Source organism: Anthonomus grandis, chromosome 15 (assembly GCF_022605725.1).
Source record: "Anthonomus grandis grandis chromosome 15, icAntGran1.3, whole genome shotgun sequence".
NCBI lineage: Eukaryota > Metazoa > Arthropoda > Insecta > Coleoptera > Curculionidae > Anthonomus > Anthonomus grandis.
The window spans coordinates 10,424,685-10,449,020 of NC_065560.1; the positions used below are offsets into that span (position 1 = coordinate 10,424,685).

Consider the following 24,336-nt stretch of genomic DNA (forward strand, 5'->3'; position numbering starts at 1 on the left):
TAACCATCACTGCCTAAAATATATAATTTATATAGTTTAAACCCAACATTTAAATCAACAAAAAAAAACATTACATAACTTTTGTAAATGCTTGTCACAATAACAAAAAAAGTCAATTTTTAAAACCTAAGTACCAAAAAAAAAGAATTGTAAATCGGAAATATCTTTTTAACTTAACATTTTCCTAACCATGTAGTTCAAGATTCCACCGTGTTTGTAAAACAACAAGTCCACCTCAGTGTCAAAACGGAGAATCACGTCAAACGACTTTCCTGAATCGGTCGTTACCTAAAAGGTTACAGATTTTCATATAGTACTTTTATTCATTATTTAAAAAACTATAAGTGCAGGGTGTTTGGACTCTATTTAAATACCGTTATACCGATAATATTCTTCCATAATGTGCTCCTTGACTATTAAATAATTGAATATTCTTTATATTTTAAAAAGACACAGGAGACTTCAAAAATCACGGAGCTATAAAATATTGTTATATACATATCTATGCATGTACAATTAACTTAGCATTTGTAATTTTTAATAATTTATGCAGCTTTTATTTTCTTGTCGATCGTTGCTGTGGTCTGCAAAGAAAGCTTGATATCAAAAAGATGTATCTCCACAGTCCACCCATTGCCGTTTCTGGAGGAATTTAATTTTCTAACCCGTACAGAAAAGAAAAATATAATACAGAAACATTTATAGAACAGAAAAATTGAGTCAACATATACAACCAACGAGGAAAGAGTTACCGGAGCCGCCAAGGTTAGAAAAATAAGTTAAAATCTCAAAAAATAGGATGCCGAAAACAAATTCCATGTAATTGAGCAATTCCAAAGTTACAAAGAAATTCATTATCTTCACTTTCGATAAATAAAATTCTTCTGTATATCTTACAGATTAGCCAGAAAATCGTAATTCAGAATCATAGACCACTGATAAAATATCGGCCGCAGCGATTATTTAAACTTACAGTCTATAAGATTTTATAGTTGCTTTCATACAGCAATATCAAAATTAATTTTAAGTACGTTACGAATATACAATGTGTATCACCCAAATGATATGTGATGATGAATAAATTCCATTATAAATAGGGACATTTTCGAAAAAAACGCTAGGTAAGTTATGGACCATAGAACCCCTTACTAATGTATATATTCCTTTATTCTGCATAATACGATTATCGGCTTATTTCACAAATAATATTAGTTTACTTATAGGAGCAGTTACACAAAATATAACCAGTTAGAATTTAGACATTAAATAAGTTAGTCGTAAGTCACGCTGTAACGTTCGAAATAAAATTTTTTAAAAAGCCTTTTTCGTGGTTCGCTATCATAACTGGCGTAGTCGTACGGAACTTTGTTGAACGACATAAATCGCGGAATCGGTCTGTTTCAACGGTTTGTTGGCATCGAACCTCATCTACTACCGAATCTACGAAAGGCAACCCAGGAGGCACTCACACTTCGACCTAATCTATTGGGAATCGAACGTTTAGCAAGGGTCCAACCTCGACCACCATAGACTAAGCGGCTTGGAAGCACACACATCGGCTTCTATAGGCAATATAGAATACGTTAGACTAAGAGTATGCAGCTCCTCATTGCTGGATTATTGCTGTCCCTCCAATATACAAGAGCCAACGTAACCTTCCATGATGTGACAAAGAATCCAGGACTGCTACCGCTTAAATTAGGAAACTCACAAAATATTATCGATTATTGGACCTTTATACAAATTTACGATATAAATCCCATAGTAAACCAATCCCTTATTTTACAAGAAACCATACATAACCTAGGAAAAAAATATAGAAAACTACTCTCTATATAAAAAGGAATACTTTAATTCTTACAATTTGGCCGCAACTCTAGAAAAGAAAATAAGAAATCAATTACTTCAGATAAATCCTCTTAATTTTAAAATACGCGAAAAAAGGGGACTAATAAACGGTTTAAGCAACATAGTAAAAAGTATAACCGGTAACCTAGACAATGAAGATGCTCAACGGTATGACACGGCAATTACTTCTATACTACAAAACGAAAATAATTTAAAATCATTAATGCAAGAACAAATGACTATAATTGAAAGCTCTAATAGTTTATTCCAAAAACTTTCAAAAAATATATCTAGTAATCAAAATATTCTAGAATAACAAATTATTCAAATTCAAAAAGAAGTCAAAAGACTTGATCAAATGAATTCTGAAGATAAACACTTCTTTCTTCTACAAGCAATGCTAGCTCATGTAACCACATTTCTTCAAGAAATATATGATCTTTTAGAGGATCTTCAAATAGCAATAACCTTTTCAAAATGAAATACCTTTCATACATCGATTCTCAATCCAAAAGATTTACTTAACGAAATTCAAATTATTTCCAGAGGTCTAACATCCGGCAGACTCCCGTTTGATTCAAACCTAGAAAACTTACCTCTTTTCGAAAGGGTTTTAAGTATTAAAAGAAGATTATTTTTATAATTGAAGTGCCTATCGTAGAGAAAGATAGTTACTTACTTTACCATCTGTACCCCTTACCTACCCCATCACAAACTTTTCACAAGATAATATTTCCTCAATCCAAATTCCTAATCCTCAATGAGCTGAAGTATGCAAAATCCAAAAAACCATGTCAGCAGATTACTACTAATGAATATATTTGCCAAAATCTCAGCCCTTTGCCAATAGACAAAGACTCACCTTGCGAAGTACAGATGTTGACATTTAGCGCAATCACATCACAATGCCACCAAACCCATATCGAAATTGACTACAACAAAGCTGAAAAACTAGACAAAGAAAAATGGGTGTTAGTTATACCACAACCAATTGCAGCTACCCAAATTTGTGGTACCAACAAAGATAATATTCCCTTGAATGGCACCTACATTCTGGAATTTGGCCCTGATTGTGAACTTCATGTTGGAAGAATAGCTATTAAAAATCACAGGGATTCTGAAACCCTCTACAAAAACATCGAACTGCCGCAATTGAACTTATCGCCGTCTACCAGTGAAGCCTTACCTATCCATTTCAACCATTTAGAACTAAGCTCCTTTGATCCAAATGAAGCTAAACTGATGCAGAAAATTGTCGAGATGCAACATAAAAAACTCGAGCGTGCCATAAACCAACCCGTTTACCACCAGAGAACCAGTATTTGGACCGTACTGCTGTATGTCCTCCTAGTAGCTATATTCAGCTACTCCATCATCCAGAAGCTAATCATACCCTGGCTACAGAACCAGACAAGACATCAAGAAGAAGCTATGATGAAGTAAGTCTTGCTCAGAAATCGTCATATGACCTCGCTACTCCTGTTCCACCTGTAAGCTCGTTTCCTAGGAGGGAGGAGTTATGGACCATAGAACCCCTTACTAATGTATATATTCCTTTATTCTGCATAATATGATTATATGCTTATTTCACCAATAATATTAGTTTACTTATAGGAGCAGTTACACAAAATATAACCAGTTAGATTTTAGACATTAAATAAGTTAGTTGTAAGTCACGTTGTAACGTTCGAAATTAAAATTTTTAAAAAGCCTTTTTCGTGGTTCGCTATCATAACTGGTACGTCGATTGGTATTTTTACCTGCCTATTTTTTTCAAGAGCAACAAATTACATAGGGTGTGTCATGTAACAGTGGTCGATATCAGCTTTTTTATTTTAAATCATCAAGCGTGACTGACTAAACTGAACGCAACCGTTATTCATCTTTTTAAGTCAGCTAAGTCGAGGGTTTAATTGTGTATAATATTTTTGACGTATCCCCATAAAAAGAAGTCTAATGATGTCAGATTAGGGGATCGTGCTGGCCGTTCCATCGGTCCTCATCTACCTATCCCCCGATTAAGAAATATTCGGTTCTTCCGGACATTGATTTCGTATTAGGGTGGTGGTTGTTGGCACGACATTATTTTTGGAGCAGTGTTAAATAATTAACACCAAGGGACCAATTCCTGCTCAGACATTAACCTTTTCAGGGTGATGGGTGTGTATTTTCATCCAGTAATGATTTTCTTTAGACTAATAGCGGTCATCTTTGTCGATTAGCATGACTATAAAGTGTAAAGGTGCACTCACCAAAAAAACAAAACGTGCTCTAATCTGAATCTCATTGTTATCTAACTTTAAGGTCATTTTGTTGGCAAAAATCCGTTCTATTAAAATCGTCTTTCATGAGTTAGCATCAATTTATATGATGCATTTTATTTTCTTTCAATATTTGAGTAATCGTTAACATCGAACATTGGCGCTGCTTTTCAACCAAAATTATGTGGATTTTCCTCAGACTCCAGCACAATATCCAATTTGGTACTTATTGTATTTGTAGTTGCTTTTGTAATATGCCTTACGTATTCAAGCTCGCAAAACTGTTTTTCTATTTTACAATCGAAGAACATTTTTTTATTTTATTTTTTTTAACTCATTAGTGTATGTTGCAATGATTTATGTTTACTTCCCCATTATCAAAGCTGAGATGGGAAATAAGTATTGACTGTATTGTAACCACTTTTTGCAATAAATAGGAAAGCACTTAATATCTCCGAAACAGTTGAAAATTGGTATAGGATATTGTACATTAAATATGTCAAGAATATGCTGAAGAATCCAAAAATTGGGTAATAAGCAGGTTATTGCATTTTTAAATAAGAGAGTTGATATTGGCCATGACACTGCTGTATAATTTTTTTTGTTAAAAAAACTAGGCAAGTAAAAAAACGTTCTGAGCTTTTATTTCAATTAACTGCTACGCACCGAAAGTCTCACATATACATCCATGCTTCATATGCGAGTAAAACGTGTTAATTAGCCGAAAAAAAAAATTAACATCCATGTCGTCAAAGAATGTAAAAAATTGAAAATAGTGAAGGCATAATTTCAGACCCCTGTACATTTTTAAATCCTTGCCGATCTATTAAAAAAGACCTTTTAATATTTCCTGTGATTTATAATATTAACATGTGTAAAGCAATTTCAATTAAAAAATGTATGTTCCCTTCCTTTAGACAAGCTTTATATAATACACTTTGTACAAAAATATGTTTTTGCATAAATACCCGCATCTTTCTATGTTTCTATGTTCTAATATGTTGTAATATGTAATATGTTGAAAGTTTCTATGTTCTAATATGTTAAATTTAACTTTACTCTTATTTTTAAGATATTCTGAATATTGGGAATATATGTATAAATGAATAACAACAATAAAGCCGTTTTAAAAAATGTTTGTTATACCTTAATTTTTTGCCCAGGTCTCAAATTATCTGGTAAATCAATATCGAAATGTTCCTTTCCACTCAGTCCGAGACTCTCTGGATTTTGACCGGGTAAAAACTGCAGAGGTACCAACCCCATCCCTACCAAATTTGAACGATGGATTCTCTCAAACGATTCTGCTATCACTGCTCTTATACCCTGTAAAACAAATTAAACTCTCAAACAACTCATTAAATAGAAAAATGAACACTGACCAACAACATCGGGCCTTTGGCGGCCCAATCTCTACTGGATCCGGATCCGTAATCTTTGCCGGCCAAGATAATCAGAGGTGTGTTGTCGGCAATGTAACGTTGTGCTGCATCGAAAATATCCATCTAAAAAAGTCAAGTTTAGAGGAGATTTTTCAGTTTTTCTTTTTCAGACAAACCTCCTCGTTTGTGGGAAAATAAATGGTTTTGGGCCCCGGTTTGGACATAAATTTGTTCACTAAACGTATATTGGCGAATGTGCCTCTAGCCATAATGGCGTCGTTACCCCTTCTGGATCCATAGGAGTTGAATTCTCTTGGGGTTAGTCCTTTGGAAGCCAAATATCTGTAAAAATTACAGATCATTTGATTATTTATATTTTTTAAATTTGTAGTATCTAATTTAAAAATTTAAATTTTATGCTTTTAGCTATAACGTCATATGTGTTTACAGTTATTACATTTGTTAGGTTGACATGAATGATGAAGATAAGTAGATAATTATACAAATATTTTTTAGTAGTTAGATTTATAAGTTATCTGTATTAATTTGTGTATTTGTTTAACCGAATAAAACATGCCATTCTACAAATTATTAAATTACTTCTTTATAAGAAATTAAACATCGACTTATAAGAAAACAACACTGTGTTTCGGTACTATATCTTAGCAATAAATAGTCCAGGAACCAATCGGTTAATGAAAATAGCCAAAATAAATTGCTGGAAATAATTTTTTAATCAATAATTCATAATTACTATAGTTCAGAAAAAAGGCCTTTTAATTTTACTACAATTCAAAACGTTTTTTGCTTTATACTTTGTGTTTATAATGTCAAATTGCGGTCTGTTATGCCATTCTAATTTAAAAAATAATTTGACAATAGTGATGGGACTCACTTGACTTTAATGGCCTATAAATTAGACACACATTTACGTGCCGGAGCAGGAGAGATATTATAAACTCCTAAATAAAGTTAATGTAGTCAAAGTCAAAAAAGGCTTAGTGACAAAGCCAATATAAATTATAGTAGCTCAAAATCTTAAATCATAATAACACTACTTACAAAAAAGTAAATTTATCATATAGGTATAAATAAAAAATTTATAACTAGACAAAAAAATTAAACATAAAACCATAAAATTACAAGCAAAACTTAAAATTAAAAAAAAAACATTAAAAATTGTCACAGTAAAATTTATCAACCATAATAGCGTCTACCAGCTAGCAATCCTTTCACTTTACTTACTTAAATATTTTGAAGAAAGGAACGGCACACAAATAATTTTGGGAATGTTGTAGATTTTAATGCTCTCGTAAACAATGGACCTTTTTACCAATGATGACTATTATAGGTAATTGTAACTTGCATTTCCACTCATATGAGTGACATTCTTAGGTTGAAACCTCCAACGATATTGATGGATAATTGTAGCTGTTTCAAGAATAAGTAAGCCATGTAGGGTTAAAATGCGTTGAATTAAAAAAAAAGGTCTAGGTGATCTCTATTAGCTGAACCATAAATGTTACTTATGGCTCTCTTCTGCAGCCAACCCAATCCCCAAAAACAAAGACCATATCTCAGCTTTGACTCTATCAAGGCATATACTGATTTTGTCATTACACACCGGAACTCAATGGCTGGAATTATGACAGCCCGATACTATCTTCTTTGAAAGATCTAAGACTCAAATCAATGATCACAACAACTCCCAAGAATTTAGTCTCAGGCTGAGATTCAATAGAAACACTATGGACACTGGAGAGCCCCATCTGACATTTAAAAGACAAAATATTTGTTTGGGAGAAATTTAGTAATAGAAGATTGGAATCACACCAGGACTTAAATATCTATGCGAATAGCTTTTTTAAGACTTAGTTGATCGGAGCAATGTCTTAAAATTGAGGTGTTGTCTGCATAGAAGGTGACACTCCCAATTATATTAAGAAATGGTATTTAATTTATAAAAAATAAAAATAGTGCTGGACCTAAAAATGATCCCTGGGGAAGATTCCAATGATTTCCTTATATCTGAGATGTAGAAGCTAATTAAAACTCTTTGGCAATAGCCAGCTGTAGGAACATGCGATGATACAGTTACAAGCTTTTGAAAGATCACAGAAAAGAGCTGCTGCATTTATTCCTCGTCTATTAATTTCTGAATATAGTCCTTCCAAGAAGGAGAAATATTATCGGAACTCATATTAAAGAGGACTTAATATATTGTTTAACTTAATAAATTAAGATACCATACTTTCAACTAGGCTTTCCTTAAAGTATATAGTTAGAAGGATCCTCCAAGTAAAAACACAAATAAAAATAGCAGCGAATTAGAACATGGTCAGACAAACCTGCAAACACCTATATATAAAGAACATCATTCTCAGTGCTCTTTAATTATTATAAAAGTATATAATTAAAGTTTATTTTTAACGTCCAATATGGATTGTTTTAAGTCTATAGGAATGAAGAAAAATTATTTTTTAACTCTTGAAAAATTTGACAGAAGGTTAAGAGGACCAGAAGGATGTCTTACTCTAATATCCTTAATAACCTCGCTAGTTTTAAAAATATGATCTTTGTTTACCAAAAATCATTGGTCTGATTCTACTGTGACAAGCAATTTTTTATGCCCAAGCTGGTTAAAATATTTTTGAAGATTTTTGCGAAATCGCTCATACAAACACCTTTTTTTATTGCTGAACACATTTTTGATGAAATTCGAAAATTTTCTAATGCTAAGTATGGAGAGGTAAAAGTTTTCTTTTTATATTTTATTTATTTCCTATTAAATTTATACAGGTCTAGAATACTCAGGATAAATTTCTAAAACTTTAAATATCACATGACTCTGACTTACTTTGCCGCAAATTTTAAATATTACCAACTTTCTACTGATTCACTAAACATTTTATTTCCTAATTGCTCAATCTCAGGTTTGGGTACTTGGAGACGATCACTACTGCCGTCCTTAGTTAAAACATCCTAACTCGCAAATCGATAAAGCTGAGCAAATTGAGATTTTATGAAAAGTAATATGCAGTCTTCATATTTTGAAATAATTACCTGATTCTTTTTATATGCTTAGAAATTTGTCTTTTACATTTGTGAGTAAAGTTTAGTAAAAGAGTAGATTTAAAATTTGGTGAAATTTTAGAAAATAAAGTTAGATAGGACTTTTTAACTTAGTAAAGTAATTATAATAAAAAAATATATCTGTTTTTGGACTGATATTCAATAAAGACATAGGAGTTACATTTCAAATTAACATTATAACTAAATTATTAACTAATAAAATATTAGAATATTAAAAACAGTATGAAAGTAAATCTAGAAATTACATTTTGTTTTCTTTGTAATTTTACACCTCTACATCGTGTTCGGCAAGAAGATTTTGGTAACCCATCTTTATAATATTTAGTACTTAAAAAGTTCAAGAGCATAAATTCTTTCGAAAAGGCATTTTTGTAGTACAACACATTTTCTTCCCTTTTAAAGTGCAAATGTCCCATATTCTGCAAGGAAGGTTTGGGAACAATGTTTTGAAGCTTAAACTTGGATGAACAATCTTTCCATTCAAAAAAGTTTTGTATGTTCATCTTAGATGAACATACATCTTAGACCTTAGATGAGTTTTCTACAGCCGATTTAAAATCATTAAAATCGAATACTTTTTCGTGCCTTTTCAATGATTGTTCTACCTGGAACGAGTCCGCGGACATAAAAGTGTGACTAGATTGAAAGTATTTTATTTCCACATTCTCCAGTTCAGTCCCGGTAGAGTTTACAACGTAAACAAAAAAACAAAATAAGGCCCAGTTTTTGTTTTGAGCTGCACAGTTGTCAAGCCAGATCGTAATATTACGCATGTCTCTGTTATATATCAAAAAAAGTTGAAATTAAATCTTCCTTATTTCGACCCGCAACCCCTTCGTGCACTTTTCGAATATGCCCATACTCGCACAAATGAATATTCTACAAACGGAATGCTACTTAGGACATTTTAACTTAGAAAAAGATAAGATAGGACATTTTAATTTGGGATTATCGTCTTTTTTGCACATATGACAATTTAGCACAACAACAAAAAATTTAGGTGAATTTAAGGCATAAAAAATGTAGTTAGGACTTTCTAATTTAAAAGGAAGTAAATACCATTTGATAGGTTAATAAAATGTAATAAGCCAAAAAAAGAGAATTTTGTAGTTAGGACGTTTTAATTGAGGAGGGCGAAATTGAAGCTTTGGTCACTTTAAAAAATCCAATGAGAACATACAAATTTAAAATAATTGTATATATACAAACTTTATTGTAATGAGGTCAAAAAATTTAAATATAAAATTTAGTAAAGTTTACAGTTTACATAACTACGAAACCAGACAGCAAAACCACTTATACCCTTAATTACCTTAAATCAATTTATTACAGAGAAAGTACATTATAGAATACCTTACCATTTTCCATTAAAGAAATAAAAGACAATAATACGCCTAAAAGCAAATTAAATTCATTTATTGTAGTTTTAAGGATCTAAGGCATTACTGGATTTTATAACTATTATATAATATAATGATTTTTCTTTTTCCAGTGCCAAACGTAGCAATTTAAGTGTTTCTATTAATAAGGAAAATATTTTTAAATATTTTTTTATTTTATAAATTTGTAATAAAGGACAACTGTAATTCTGTACATAATACTATTGTTAACTTAACAATAATATATTTATTTTTATATATTCTTCTTGGGATCAATAAATGCTTTTCACAAAAGTTCTAATCTTCAACAAAAAAAAACAAAGGCCTTTTTCGGGCCTTGTGCCCATATGTTGGGGTATGTATCACAAATCAATGAATAACTAATTAATAGTTTCTAATATAAAAATTTTATGACTTGTCATTTTATGGACCGGACTCTCAAATGTTTTAATTAGAACATCCAATATCTAAGATGACCAATACCTGAAACATTCAATATGCTCAACTATGATTCAAGTGTGGCGTTGGTTTAATTATTAAATTTTGCCACATTCTCGATATTTACGCTTTATTCTTTCAAGTTTACTTGGTTAATTTTAAACCGCCTCGAAAATGCAAGGTAAAATTTCTTTAAATTTTGTTATATAAAAAACTGCAATTCGTGATTAGATATATGGGGGCCAGCCCTTAAATATTCACCCTGCATATCAATGAAATGAATTAAAATAAAAATACCTGGCTGCAGGGCTCGTGCGCCCTATAGAACCAGCAGGGCTGATGTGGTCCGTGGTAACAGAGTCACCCAAGTTTAACAGAACCCTTGCGCCCTTGATGTTTCTGGCAGGGGGCAATTCTCGTGACATTCCATCGAAAAATGGTGGTTTTTTAATGTAAGTTGATTCGGATGACCATGGGTACAGTTTACCTAAAAAATACATCATATGTTACAATAGTAAGAGTGTACATTTTCTGGATTAATTTTACATCTTAAAAGATGCCTACTATCTATAAAATCTTAAGTGATTTTAATAATAGTCATACGTTAATGTTATATTTAATTTTATTTTAATTGATTTTGTTTTTTTTTTTAATATACAGGATATTCAAGTTGCAATATTGCTAAGGGAGTTAGAACTATGCTGATTGAGCAATGGTCTTTCTTGAACATCCATAAAATTTGGTTAGTACATCATACACCAATTGTGATATTAGAAAAACTAAGAAATAGAATTATTGACGGATGTGAAACTATACGAAATACCCATGAAATTTTTAAGAGTTCGTAATCTATGAGAAAAGAACAAAAGTCCCACATTTATATGAACTTTTGAACTTAAACTCGGTCCAGGAATGCTCCCTACAAATTATGACATTATACAATTATGACAGACGTTTAACACCTTTCATAAATTCCATAACTGGTAAAAAATTAGTGTTTTTTAAAATTAACTACAACGGGGAAAATGGATAGATACAAAGTCCCGGTTTTAAGTCAAAATAACATAGTTACATTCTGAGAATGCAACCAAATAAAAATAAAAAAATAAAATTGAAAACAATAGTAATAAATAGAAGAAACCCTGGGGCGTATGCCTGTTACCAATTTTAAACCTTTTACCCCCTAATAATGGACCACCACTGTGTCCGAAACATGTAGGGAATTTTAAGCTAACTTAATGTTTAATAAATAAGTGGATGGAGACTGGAGGATTTTCATTTTACCTTAATAAGGATTAAGTTACATGAAAACCATCTTTATGCCAGACATACCATTACAGCTCCTGAAAATTCCTGACTGATGTTTTTGGAGTTGGTTCCCATTGAAGTATTAATTAGCAGTATAACAGCAAACGAATACCGGGATCAAATTCTGGAACCTATTGTGATCCACGTGCTACAGAATTTGATGAAAATTAATTTTGTGGGATTAATTTGTTGGGACTATATAAGAATGAAATTCTAGATTTTTGTAATCTGAGTATTCATATAATCAATATCATTAGTGTCCAATTGCTTTAATAGTGATTAAAGGATTATTTATAAGTTTCATGTAGAATGTAAATAAGGCGAAGTGCAATAAAAATTAAAATAATCGCTGGAATAATAATGAGTGTATGGTCAGGGAAGTATAATAATTTTTCTGTTAAAGGAGAAGCTGTATCTTCAAAAGTTAATTTTTTCATGTTGCAATTTCTAAAAAAAATATAAACTAGTCTGACATTTTAGAATTTAATGATTATTGGTGATAATTTATCATATCGATAATAATATGCTGCGGTAGTTTGTATTCATTCCATTGATGTGATTAAATTAGAATATGATAGATTTATTCATTGAGAGGAAAAAGCTTTATAGATAATAAAAAATAAAGTATAAAATACTAATTACAGAGATTAAACTTTAAATGGAGGAATTATATATCATATATGATAAGCATTTGGATAATCCGAATATTGTCGGGGTATTCCTCGGCAACCTAAGAAATGTTGGGAGAAAATGTAAGATTTACCCCAATAAATATTGTAAAGAATTGAGTTCAACTGAGCCTTTAAAAACTTATTGTTTAATGAAAATCATATAAATAATATAAATCATTGAGTAATTTCTGCTAAAATTGCTATAGAAGGAACATAATGAAAATGGGCGACTACGTAAGTATCATGTAGAACAGTATTAATAGAAGAATTGGCAAGAACTACTCCTGTTAGTCCGCCTATAGTAAATAGAAAAATGAGTTTTAAGGCTCACAAAGTAGATGGGTTAAAAGAAATTTGTGCTACGTAGAAAGTTGCTAGTTAACTAAAAATTTTAATTCCTATAGGAATAGCAATTACTATAGTTGCTGATGTGAGGTATGTTCGTGTATCAACATCTATACCCATAGCAAATATATGATGTGCTCATACGATGAATCCAAAAAGGCCAATAGCGGATATTGAATAAATTATAGAAAAATAGTTTTTTTCGCCTTATAAATTTTTATATATTTATATTTTCATACGGAATAGATACTACCTTTAATATTAAGATACCAACGAAGTAAAATAAATATTTGGGTACAAAAAATCATGCCAGAACAACGTTTTTTGCTACTTGCACATTTTGTCGAAATAACGCAGATTATAATTTTTAAATTCTAACGCAATATCGCATTTTCTGTGGTTCCAACCGAACAATTGTGATTTAGTTTTTATTCAATAAAAATGGAAAGACGACATTTAACTCGAGAGGAAATGCTAAAAGCAGTCGGAATGCTTGAGGCAGGAACAAGTCAAAGAGACGTTGCAACAGCTTTGGATACATCTCCCAGTGTAATTAACCGTTTCTGGACAAGATATAGAGAGATAAATGATGTTACAGAACGGCATCAAGGCCCGTCGCGAATTACCACACCTGCCCAAGACCGTTTTATAACTTTGCAAGCTCAAAGAAATCCCAGGGTAACAACCTCTGTTTTGGTTCAGCAGCTCTCACGAGTGCATAACGTCGAGGTTTCAGGTCAAACTATTAGAAATCGTTTGCATGAGAGAGGACTTCATGCCAGAAGACCCCTAAGGGTTCCTCGGTTAATTTTAGGAAATCGAGGTGCAAGATTAACGTGGTGTCAAGAACATGTTAATTGGAATCAAGAAAGATGGGCCACAGTTCTTTTTACGGATGAGTCTCGATTTTCATTTTATCCTGATTCTGGTAGAATTCGTGTCTGGAGAGAGGAAGGAAATGAAAGTCATTTGCGTCATGCCCGGGAAGTAGTAAGGCAACGTGGTGGATCACTAATGTTTTGGGGTGGCTAGACTTGACGGAAAAACGAACCTCATTTTTGTGGAAAATACAATGACTGGAATAAGTTATAGGGATAATATACTACTGCCTGTAATTATTCCATATTTACGCGAAATGGGCCTAAATTCGTTGTTGATACAAGATAATGCCCCACCACATCGAGCATGGCTTTTACGAATCGCTATTGAGGAAAATCAAATCAATCTTCTACCCTGGCCCTCTACCTCACCGGACCTTAATCCAATTGAGCATGTTTGGGATTGGTTAAAAAGACAACTCATCTCGCGAAGTTCACCCATGGTATTAGAAGATAGTGATACTGAAATTACTGATTATGAAACCTCTCAGCAGGGACACGCATTTGAGACTTTAAACTCAGAAATAGCTTGACTAGTTCGGCCTGTGCCTTCCTCAGCTAGTTCTTCTTTTTCAAGTACATCTAAAGCATCACAGGGTACAATTTCTTCGTATATTGATAACATGTCCACTCAAGAAAACAACAAGATTGATGAAATACTGGCAAGGGCTATTTATGTCTCAGTATGGTATTTTATAAATCAATCCATACCGAAGATAAGAGACATTTAGCAACATTTTTGACCTCAGAAATTGAAAAAGTAAGAATTGGGAGTTTCACATTTTTTGGCTATTGTCACTGACAACGGAGCTAACATAAAAAAGGCTCGTGAAATAGTTAGCAGCAAGTACAATTACATAACTAATTATGGTTGTATTTGTCACGGTCTAAACCTTCTGGTTGAAGACTTCTTGAAATTAGACCATTTTGCCAATTTTATAAAGAACATAATTTCAATTGTATCAGAGTTGAAAAATTCGCAGATTTTACATGCAAGGTTTGAAAAAATCCAGTTAAACAAAACGGGGCGATACATCTCTTTAAAATTGCCGGTGAAAACAAGATGGGGTTCCTTTGTTTCTTGTTTAAAAAGCTTTTTGGACACTAAACATTCATTGAAAAGTTTAGCAGTTGATGATAACCCAGATATTTCTGATGTTCTTTCAACAAATACAGTAAGACTTCTTCTTCAAAATGAATTTTGGTTACAAATAGAAGCAACTTATGATTTGTTCCAGCCAATTTCTAAGTGGATAACGTTTTTTGAAGCTAACAGGCCAACAATCTCAAAAGTGTTTATCTGCTTTTTTGAAATAAGATCTATATTACGTGACAAAGTATCAAATTTATCCGTTACTATGTTGGAATTCCAGAAAATATGTTCAATTCTTAAAAAACGAGAAAATAAATGTTTAAAACCCGTTCATCTTGCTACTTACCTATTAGAACCAAACCAACGTGGCAACAATTTAACTGAAGCTGAAAATTTAGTTGCGACGGAGTTCATCTATGAAACTGCAAGGCGTCATCCAAAATATTCTTCAGAAGTAGGTCTTATTAAGGAAGCACCTGCACAGTACAAAATTAGAGGTGGTAATCTTTTTGCTAAGGAATTCGTTATTTCCAGCGAAAAATCTATGTCTGGGCATGTTTGGTGGGCAGGAATTTGCTCCAGTTCTAAAATAAGTAGGTTGGCTGTAGACATTTTAAATTTACCATCGTCAACAGCCGCAACCGAAAGAACGTTTAGTACTTATGGATTTATTCATCGGCAAAGAAAAACAGGCTTACCGTGGAAAGAGCCGGAAAACTAACCTATATGGCCCATAATTATAATTTACTAAAGGAAGATCATTCAGGAAGAGAAAAAGCTACTGAGGATTCTGAGAAAGAAATTGAAAAAGAAGATCTCGGCTTCGAAATTATAGACTTGGCTGAATTAACCAAGGAGAAAGAAGAATCAGATGAAGAGGTTGGGGATCATGAGGATGATTTACCATTATCCACTCTATTACGTAGTTCATTGCAACTCGTTTTTTTTTGTGTTTCCTAATGTTTTTACAGTTTTAAATTAAAAAAACTAGTATTAGCTAAAAAGCTGTTTTTTTTAAATAAATTACCAATATTACCGGTAATATTACCGATTTTTAAATTACCGGTAATTTTACATCTATAAGCATACTGCATCTGCTGAGTAATAAGTGCTGATTGTATCCTTGTTCCGAATAAATGCTATCAGTTTTAAAAGCGATATGTTTCAGAAATTTACGTTGAACAAATTCAAGTCTAACAATGTGAACAGTATAGTTTGGATACCAGAGCGGAGCCACATAAAGTAATCGCGATTTTATTATCGAATTAAATAAGATGATTCTACTTGATATACTAGTGAAGTCTGATGTAGCTTTTATAATAAAACCAAGAGATTTTAAAGATGCGTTTATGATATTATCGATATGATTGCAAAAATTAAGCTTCTTGTCAATAGTAACACCCAAATCACGAACATAATCACAGTTAGAAAGAATTGTACTATTTAATGTATAGTTGAAGCTAATTTAATTTTTTAGCAAAGAAATGGACATATTTTTACACATTTCAATATTGAGAGGAAGCCTATTAATCTTGCACCAGTTGTAGATTTAATTAATATCATTTTGGAGGAGCAAACGGTCATCACAGTAAAGAAAGTCAGTAAATAAAAATACTTAGGAACAACGATCAATGAAGGTAATAAGTACACTGAAGAAATTAAATTAAGAATTGGACAAGCCAGAGCCATATTTAACATTTAGAGATCTTAACTTACAACTTCTTTAACTGGACGTTAAAAAACAATATTGGTGATCGACTGGAAGCATTTGAGATGTGGGTATATAGAAGTATCTTCAGAAGAAGTTGGGTAGATGTGGTAACAAATAATGAGGTATTAAGGAGAATGAGAAAGGGAAAAATATTGAACACAATTAAGATAAGGAAGCTGCAATATCTGGGCCACATGATAAGGAGAAAGAAATATGAATTTTCGCAGAATATTATGCAAGGAAAGATACAGGGAAAAAGAAGACGCATTTCCTGGGTAAATAATCTGAGAAAAAGGGTTTTTGAGTTGTTTACAGCTGAAGCATCAAAAGTGACAATAGCTATGATGATGGCATAGCACTTAAAGAAGAACTAAATTCCCATGTATACTAAGTTATCTGTAGATGAACTTACTAATAGATATCCTGTACAATAGTAAGATCATCCGCAAATAGCTGTTGAATCACTTAATTTTAATTTTCAATAACTTTATGTGCTCTAAAAATAGATAGAAGGCCTAAAAAGGATTCTTGAGGAATTTTATATAATACATTTTAGCAATATGAGATGCTTTTTTAGTATCTTAAAACACGAGCCAATCATCTGCAACGTAGCATTTCTGTGTTTTTTTAAGCATTTCATACAAAATACTTTGTAAGACTTCGAAAAAATTAATCTTTAAAATAACAAATGTCAATTTAATTGTTCAAAATATTCTCTGCGGTACCCTACAAATAAATAGGTTATTACTTACCGGCTGGTGCATTTAGACTTTGCCATTGCTGTGAGCCGCTTTCAATTTTAGCATAGACTTCTTTAAACATGGCTGGAATGACGAACTGTTTTTCAACTTCCTGGATCTCTGCTCTGGTTGGCCAAATGTCTCTCAAGAAAACAAGAGTGCCGTCAGATTTTTTACCTAAAATGCCCAAATAAATATTGGATCATGTAAAATCTTCATTGTCACCTAAAGGTTCCTTTTCAAAATCAATATCTACCCTGCCGGCAATGGCGTAGGCAATAACCAGCAATGGACTCGCGAGGTAATTGGCTCTTGTATTAGGGTGAATTCTACCTTCAAAATTACGATTTCCAGATAATACTCCACAACACACCAAGTCATTCGACTCTATGGCGTTCACGATATTCTCGTCAAGACCTAAAAACTTCACATAGAGGAAGTACAAAAATAAAGAAAAAAATGGTCTGTACCTCCGCTGTTCCCAATACAAGTCATACAACCGTAACCGACAACATCAAAACCTAATTTTTCTAAAGCGGGAATCACACCTGATGATTTCAGATAGTAAGTAACTACACCAGAACCAGGAGAAAGACTGGTTTTTATGTAAGGTTCCACCTAAAAAACCAACTTTAGTTCCTGTTTTATTATTCCATATGGACTAACCGTTAATCCGGCAGCTACGGCATTTTTAGCAAGCATGCCAGCTCCCAACATGACGCTAGGGTTGCTGGTATTGGTACACGAAGTAATAGCAGCAATGATAACGGCTCCATGCCCAATGGTGTATTGTTTACCATTGAACATGAATTTGGCCTTTGTAGCCAGCTTATCTTCGGAGAGGCCGAATCCTTTGAAACCCACCTGGAAACAAAGAAAAAAAAATGTTGTAGATTAGGTCACATCAACCAAAATTCAAATTTATTCTTAAGTTTAGCTGAAAATACAAATTAAAGACAGTAGCGTATATAGAAATTCTGGCTATTATTACTCTAAATTTGAAACTGATTAAATCTAAAAAACAAGGTTTTTCTTAGAAAACTATTTTATTCCATTTAACTTTCCTGATAGAAAACTTAAGACTAAAGAGTCCGTTAATAGACAAGTCGGTTAGAATAGGATGGTCGATTTTATGAAAGTTGATTTCTTACCACATATGATTATAGTCAAAGTCAAATATGCTTTATTGTTAAAGCATTAAAATTGTTTTTTACAAAGCAAATCAAAATGAATCTGAAATATACCAAAAATAATAAGAACAAAGATAAAGATCCCATTCTCGACAAATAAAGATGCTTGATCACCCTCATCAAATATTTCCTTATGAGCGTCGACGAGGCTAGAAATAGGCAAATGCAAGACACTCTACTGGCATGTTTGATACCAATGATTCTCTATAATTAAGATATCTATTGATTATGTAAAGGCAGAAAACTTAAAATAATATAACGACAAGTTATAAGTATCTTCGGTTGAGTAAAAAAAGTCCGACAAGAGTGTCGAGATTTTATTCTACAGATGTAGATGTCGAGCGCGTTTCTGTAAGACAAAAAGTAATTCAATAAGATGGTTACTTGCATTTCCCCAAAAAAAAACCAATTGGAACTCAGGGCTCTATAAGACCAAGTAAACAGATTTTCTGATCTCTGACCCCAGTTCCCCAAAACTCATCAATATTTGAGCTTCAAACTTAAGCCCACGGTCACAAGAAACATCATCACAAGCATAACATCTTGGTTTTCTGAAAATCAGGGGCTAGGGAATTCAGATTTATTAGTTTTTATATATTTTGTTTGTAAAAAAAGAAACGGCGGAAACCTAATTCCCTCGGATAATATTAGAGTACAACGAACTACATTCGACTGCTAAAACTTTATTTAACAAAATGCATGAAACGATTGCAGGGTCGTCTCCACCCTAGCTTAGTAATTCAATTATTAAAATCTTTCAACTTTTTATAAAACGTATTAGGAAACTTAAAAAAATTATATTTCATACATAGGGGCGAAAAGTGATGATTTCTAACGAGTCTAAATTTAGCGAGGATAGCAATTTACACATAAATCAATGAGAGACATCCATCACTCAGAATTTTCGACATGAGTGGTATAAGGATGCATCAAATTTAATGCGCCAAGAAAGTTTCACACTGACAGTAACTTTCAGTTCTTTGTAATAAAAGTAACATTGTATTAATTTTCTGCCTTAAAAACGAAAATATGTCAAGTATCGAGGATTTGATATTTGTTTTTATGAAATTTAATATCTGTTCGAGTTTCGATATTCCCCGAAAATAAATCCGCGTTCATCCCGTTAATAAGGTGAAAAATTCAGAGATTGGAGGGACACAAAGTCAATGGTCTCAGATTATGTTTTTTTTTAAACTATTACACGTGTTTCGCCCTAAAGCATCATCAGATCTAAAAGTAGAAAGCAACCCTAGTATAAAAAACAATAATGCATAGACACGAATTACAATGTTAAGATACGACTTACCGGTTCGTTTAACACCACAAACATTTATGTTAAAATAAAAAATAAATATATAAAAAATATTGCTGACGTTCACTATATATCCAGTTTCAAAACTAAATAAAATAAAAGTAAACAAAACAAGCAGAATGAGGGGGAGAACGAAAATAAAGCAAAAAAATAAAATATGACTTGACCGAGAATTGATCCAGCGACCATCGGGTTCGTAGGCAAGCGCTAAACTTACGTGCTATCCAGGTCGTGATCAAAATTGTAAAAAATTAAATGTGGTTCAAAGGTAAAAACATCATTCACACAAGACACTACAGGACTGCTTTTTGCCCTTGTGATCTCCAACTTCTCTTATAAGTCAAGCTTATTTCCTTTGGACTCTCGTGAAGGATTTGGACGGAAGGAAAATGTTTTGAAGACAATAAATGACTTGCAAAAGCCGATTTAGTCTCGGTGATTTCCGTATCTTTGTTCTACTCTCTTAAGTGTTCCTGCATTCTCATTATTATTTTTCTTCCAGACTGACCAAGTGACCAATGTAAACGGCATTACAGTCCCTGCAGTTAAGTGAGTAAACTCCCGATTGGGTTAAGGGTTCTCTCTTATATCTCTAATGTTTACAAGCTTGTTAAATAATGTGTCAGAAGTTTTAAGTGCTAAAAAAAACATAATCTCAGGCAATTGACTTTGTGTCCCTCCAATCTATGAATCTTTATTATTAAGAGGTGTCTTTAGAAAAATGGACTACTTTTTTGAATCCGTTAATAAGGTGTTCAAAATCTTAACAAAATGAGGTTGCTTTGTAGATAGTGAAATCAAAACTCTTCCACGCAAATATTCTTCTCGATATTGCTCGAATTTGTCTGTTTAGGTTTGTCAATCGAAGTGTAGGTATCCTTTTGATCAATGAGACAACTTCGCTAAGTGTGGAAGATTATTGTACAACAGCCCCCTTCTACTTTCTTTATTGTAAATGCGCTTTAGCTTTTTAGTGTAATATTAAGCTGCATAGCCTCCTCACATCACGGAGACAAAAACTATGAAATACACAGACAAAGATGCTGGATCCTAACTAATCATCATCGAAAGCAAAAACAATAAAAATTTAGCCAATCTACATCAAATGAATCTAGAGAAGCATCTATCTCTCTCTTTTAAGGAATTCAACGTCCAGTGGACCCTAAGAAAAGGTAGAAGCCAAGTAGGAGTAATATTCGACAATGCAGAAAACGCAAACCAAATACTTAGAACAGACTAAAAAAACTTAACCTATATTCCAGCCACAACGGTCTCGGCTAAAGGCGTAGTCAGAGGCAATATAGAATCATAGAGGTGAGAAGAATCTTTAAAAGAATCATAGTCAATGACACACCAACATTTCCCCTACAGAAAATTTCATCATTACATCTCAGGGAAAAAACATACCTAGGAGCATAACAATTAACTATTTCGGTCTTAAGGTAGGACAGCCCGGTTCTCCTATGCCAGAATTGTCTGCCACATGGCCTTCCAGCAAAATAGTGTAGAAGCAATAAAACGTGCCAGATATGCACCGAAAACCACAAAGAAGAGGAATATATAGAGAATCACTCAACTTACACATATTCCACCAACACACCACAAAAACAAATAAGGAAATTCATGACAATAGAAAATCTCTCATACTATGAAGCCCGAGGCAGATGCCCTAAAAATTAAAGAACAAAACACAATCTAACTATATCCTCAGAATTCTCCGTTGATCACAGAAGATTTCCCAGCTGCCCTTCCAACAAAAAGCACAAGAAGACTTTAAAACTCTGAACCAAAGAATCACCCATGGTAAAAGAATGGAAGATGGATCAGATGAGTACAGACTTCTGAAGTGCAGACCCCTAAAAATCCACATCCTGTAGGCATATTATTGTAATTTTTCGATATGAAATAAATAAACCGTTTATTATTATTATATAACTTTTTTAAAATCAAGAGTTGATGAAAAGCGCTACAGGAATGAAAGCACTCTAGAACATTAAAAAGGACGTAAACTTGCAAGTTATCTAGACTATAAGAGTGGTCTTTTGCAGGGTCTCATTTGTCTACTCATCAATAGTAAAAATAAGAATACTTAAAATTATAAAAATTGATAATAAAAAGAGCTTTGGAAAGCCACCATTGTTATTCATAGTTAGGTATTTTTCGTTTCAGAAGAATTAGGAATTAACCAAAAAAATATTATTATTGAGTAACAACCCTTAATATCCGTTTCGTGGAAATATCTAGATAAGACATTTAAATAAGGGTAATTACCTCAATTAAATATTATAGCAAATTAAATGGGATATTTACCTGAACTACTAAATAGCCAGGTAGCCCATAAATCCAATCCAAATGAACATAAAGATAATATTTATCTAAGAAGTAAGATTCAATGAAATAAAATATAAAAGCCAAAATGCAAACTGACCAAAAACTTCTTAGAAAGTATTTAGATTTAAAGAGTATGTGCCAAATCAACAAAAACAACACAACAGATTGAACAGTTAGGAGATTTGTCACAGAATTTTAGCTTGTTGTTGTAAAACAGCTACTGAAAACTAATCATAAGTTCTTTTTTTGTCCATAAAAATAGAACGTAAATAGATGTTACATTATGCCAACTAAATAATATAGTAATAAATGTACATAAACAATTTTTAGTTAGTGTTAATAAATAAGAAGTACCCAATATTATTATACAATAATTTGTTATTCACCTTTTTAAACGTCTAAGTAGAAAAATGATAAAACTGGCCATTAATGACCAGATTGATATGGTTTTTAAAATTTTTTCAACTCGTTTAATTGTTGAATTCTACTTGAAATCTGATGTAATTGTGTATGTAAGATAATATGTAAGTAATGTATGATATGTAAAATACTGTGAGGCCGTAAAACATTGATAAAACAGGCATCAGATAAGTTTATAACGTTAAAACTATCATGTCAATAAAAACGTGCTTTACAGTTATTATATGTAACAATTATTGTGTAAAATTATTCTTTTTTATGAATGGGAATTTCGTAATAAGTGCGTAAACTGAGTACTTAACGTATGGTGGTAGAAACAAATTTTTAAATCATTTATATGGTTAGCGCAACAAAATTAAAGCAATTTTTATAAAACCGGACATATTAATTTATTATTGCAAAACCAAGAATTAAGTGAACCTTCACTGGTTGAGTACTCGATTTATTGACGGATCAAAAGGGAGAAGTAATTTGCTTTGCTGACGATAAGGCCACTTCCGTGAAAGGGGGCAACTGGGAGGAGATTAAGAATGAAGCAGAAAATGTCATAAAAAATATTAAAACCTGGTGTGATCTTAATTATTTAACGATAAATGCAAACAAATCTACCTTTATTTGTTTCTCAGTAACTAAATATAAATCTGCATTTCTAGCCCGACTATTTACGATCATAACTGTTCAGATAACTTTTAGTGTGAATGTCACTCAAAAATAAAAAAAGCAACAAAAATAAAATATCTCGGAGTAGTTATTAACTCAAATCTAACTTGGTTCGCGCATATAGAATAATGTGTCAGTCAAAATCAGAAAGCTCATTTATAAATTCTATACCAACTAAGGCAGTTTATGGACTTATCATTTACTAAAGTTAGTTTATTCATCTATATTAAATTATTGCATTGCTGTATGGGGAGCAATAAATAAAACAATTATAGAACCTTTAGTGTGTTAGTAAACCCAAACTGTACTTAGTTCCTGCTCTTTTCTGTGAAGCTAATGTATCAAAATTAAATCAATTATATGTTAAAGCTAAATTGTAATTAGATACATATCAAGAGACAACTCATTTACACGTTTTCCAACTCATACATACATTTAACACTAGGGCAGACTGTAATAAAGAAGCAGTAACACAACATGTAAAACTTGGAAAATGTCAAAAGTATTTTTTATACAGTGTCAAAAATGTACAACCTGCTTCCCTTTGATATAAAAAATAAAACCCTTAATAAAACAATACGCAAAATTATTACATGGTTGCTTGTAAATAATATCGATTGGTTTACTAAATGACTTTGTTCGTGCTTACTTGCTACTCTATTTTCTGGTATAACTTATTCTTATTATCTTTTAAATATTTAAGTACTTAGTGTGATATTATATTTATCATTACTTATAATTATTTCTTTTTTTGTATTTAATTAAACCATTACATTTCTTCTTCACGCATTGAACCACTAATGCTTCTTTATATTCTTTGGCTGTCCACTTTTTTTTCTGCATTCACTAAATAAAGAGGATTCAATTCCATGCATTAAATGGAAAATTAATTAAATCCATAAATATATATTTTTTCCCAAAAAAAGAGTGAAAAATGGGCATGCGCAGAAGTGCTAAGAATTTTACAGTTTATCAACCACAGGGCAGCTTTGTCCATTAAGAAACAAGAAATTTATAGTGATTTACACCAGGCGCGAGCGCAACATTATAGTCTGGTAACTGGTGATATAAATTATAATTATAAGGTTCAAGATTCAAAGATTCAAGAGGGTTTAACACAGATTGTAACCCATTGTGCACTGTAAATAAGATTTATATTATATGTATATCACTTTTAATATTTGTAATATATTTGAATTTGAATATATTAAAAAAAAGTTAAGTCATTAAGGACCACCTCCATTAAGGTGTCCCAAAATGTAGTGTCCATACTTTA

General features: G+C 32.1%; 1 protein-coding gene across 2 annotated transcripts in view; it reads right to left on the minus strand.

Moving 5' to 3' along the window:
• LOC126744836 (cytoplasmic aconitate hydratase-like) overlaps window positions 1–24,336 on the minus strand; it is a 55,674-nt gene continuing 31,338 nt past the window's right edge. For both annotated transcript variants that reach the window (XM_050452387.1, XM_050452386.1), the window contains exons 10-18: window positions 17,814–18,011; window positions 17,618–17,765; window positions 17,373–17,564; window positions 17,160–17,324; window positions 10,699–10,888; window positions 5,668–5,833; window positions 5,492–5,614; window positions 5,256–5,435; window positions 1–288 (exon numbers count right to left, since the gene is read on the minus strand). In XM_050452387.1, coding sequence (XP_050308344.1) covers window positions 169–288; window positions 5,256–5,435; window positions 5,492–5,614; window positions 5,668–5,833; window positions 10,699–10,888; window positions 17,160–17,324; window positions 17,373–17,564; window positions 17,618–17,765; window positions 17,814–18,011 — 1,482 coding nt within the window. In that variant the 3' untranslated portion in view covers window positions 1–168. The remainder of the gene's footprint in view (window positions 289–5,255; window positions 5,436–5,491; window positions 5,615–5,667; window positions 5,834–10,698; window positions 10,889–17,159; window positions 17,325–17,372; window positions 17,565–17,617; window positions 17,766–17,813; window positions 18,012–24,336) is intronic.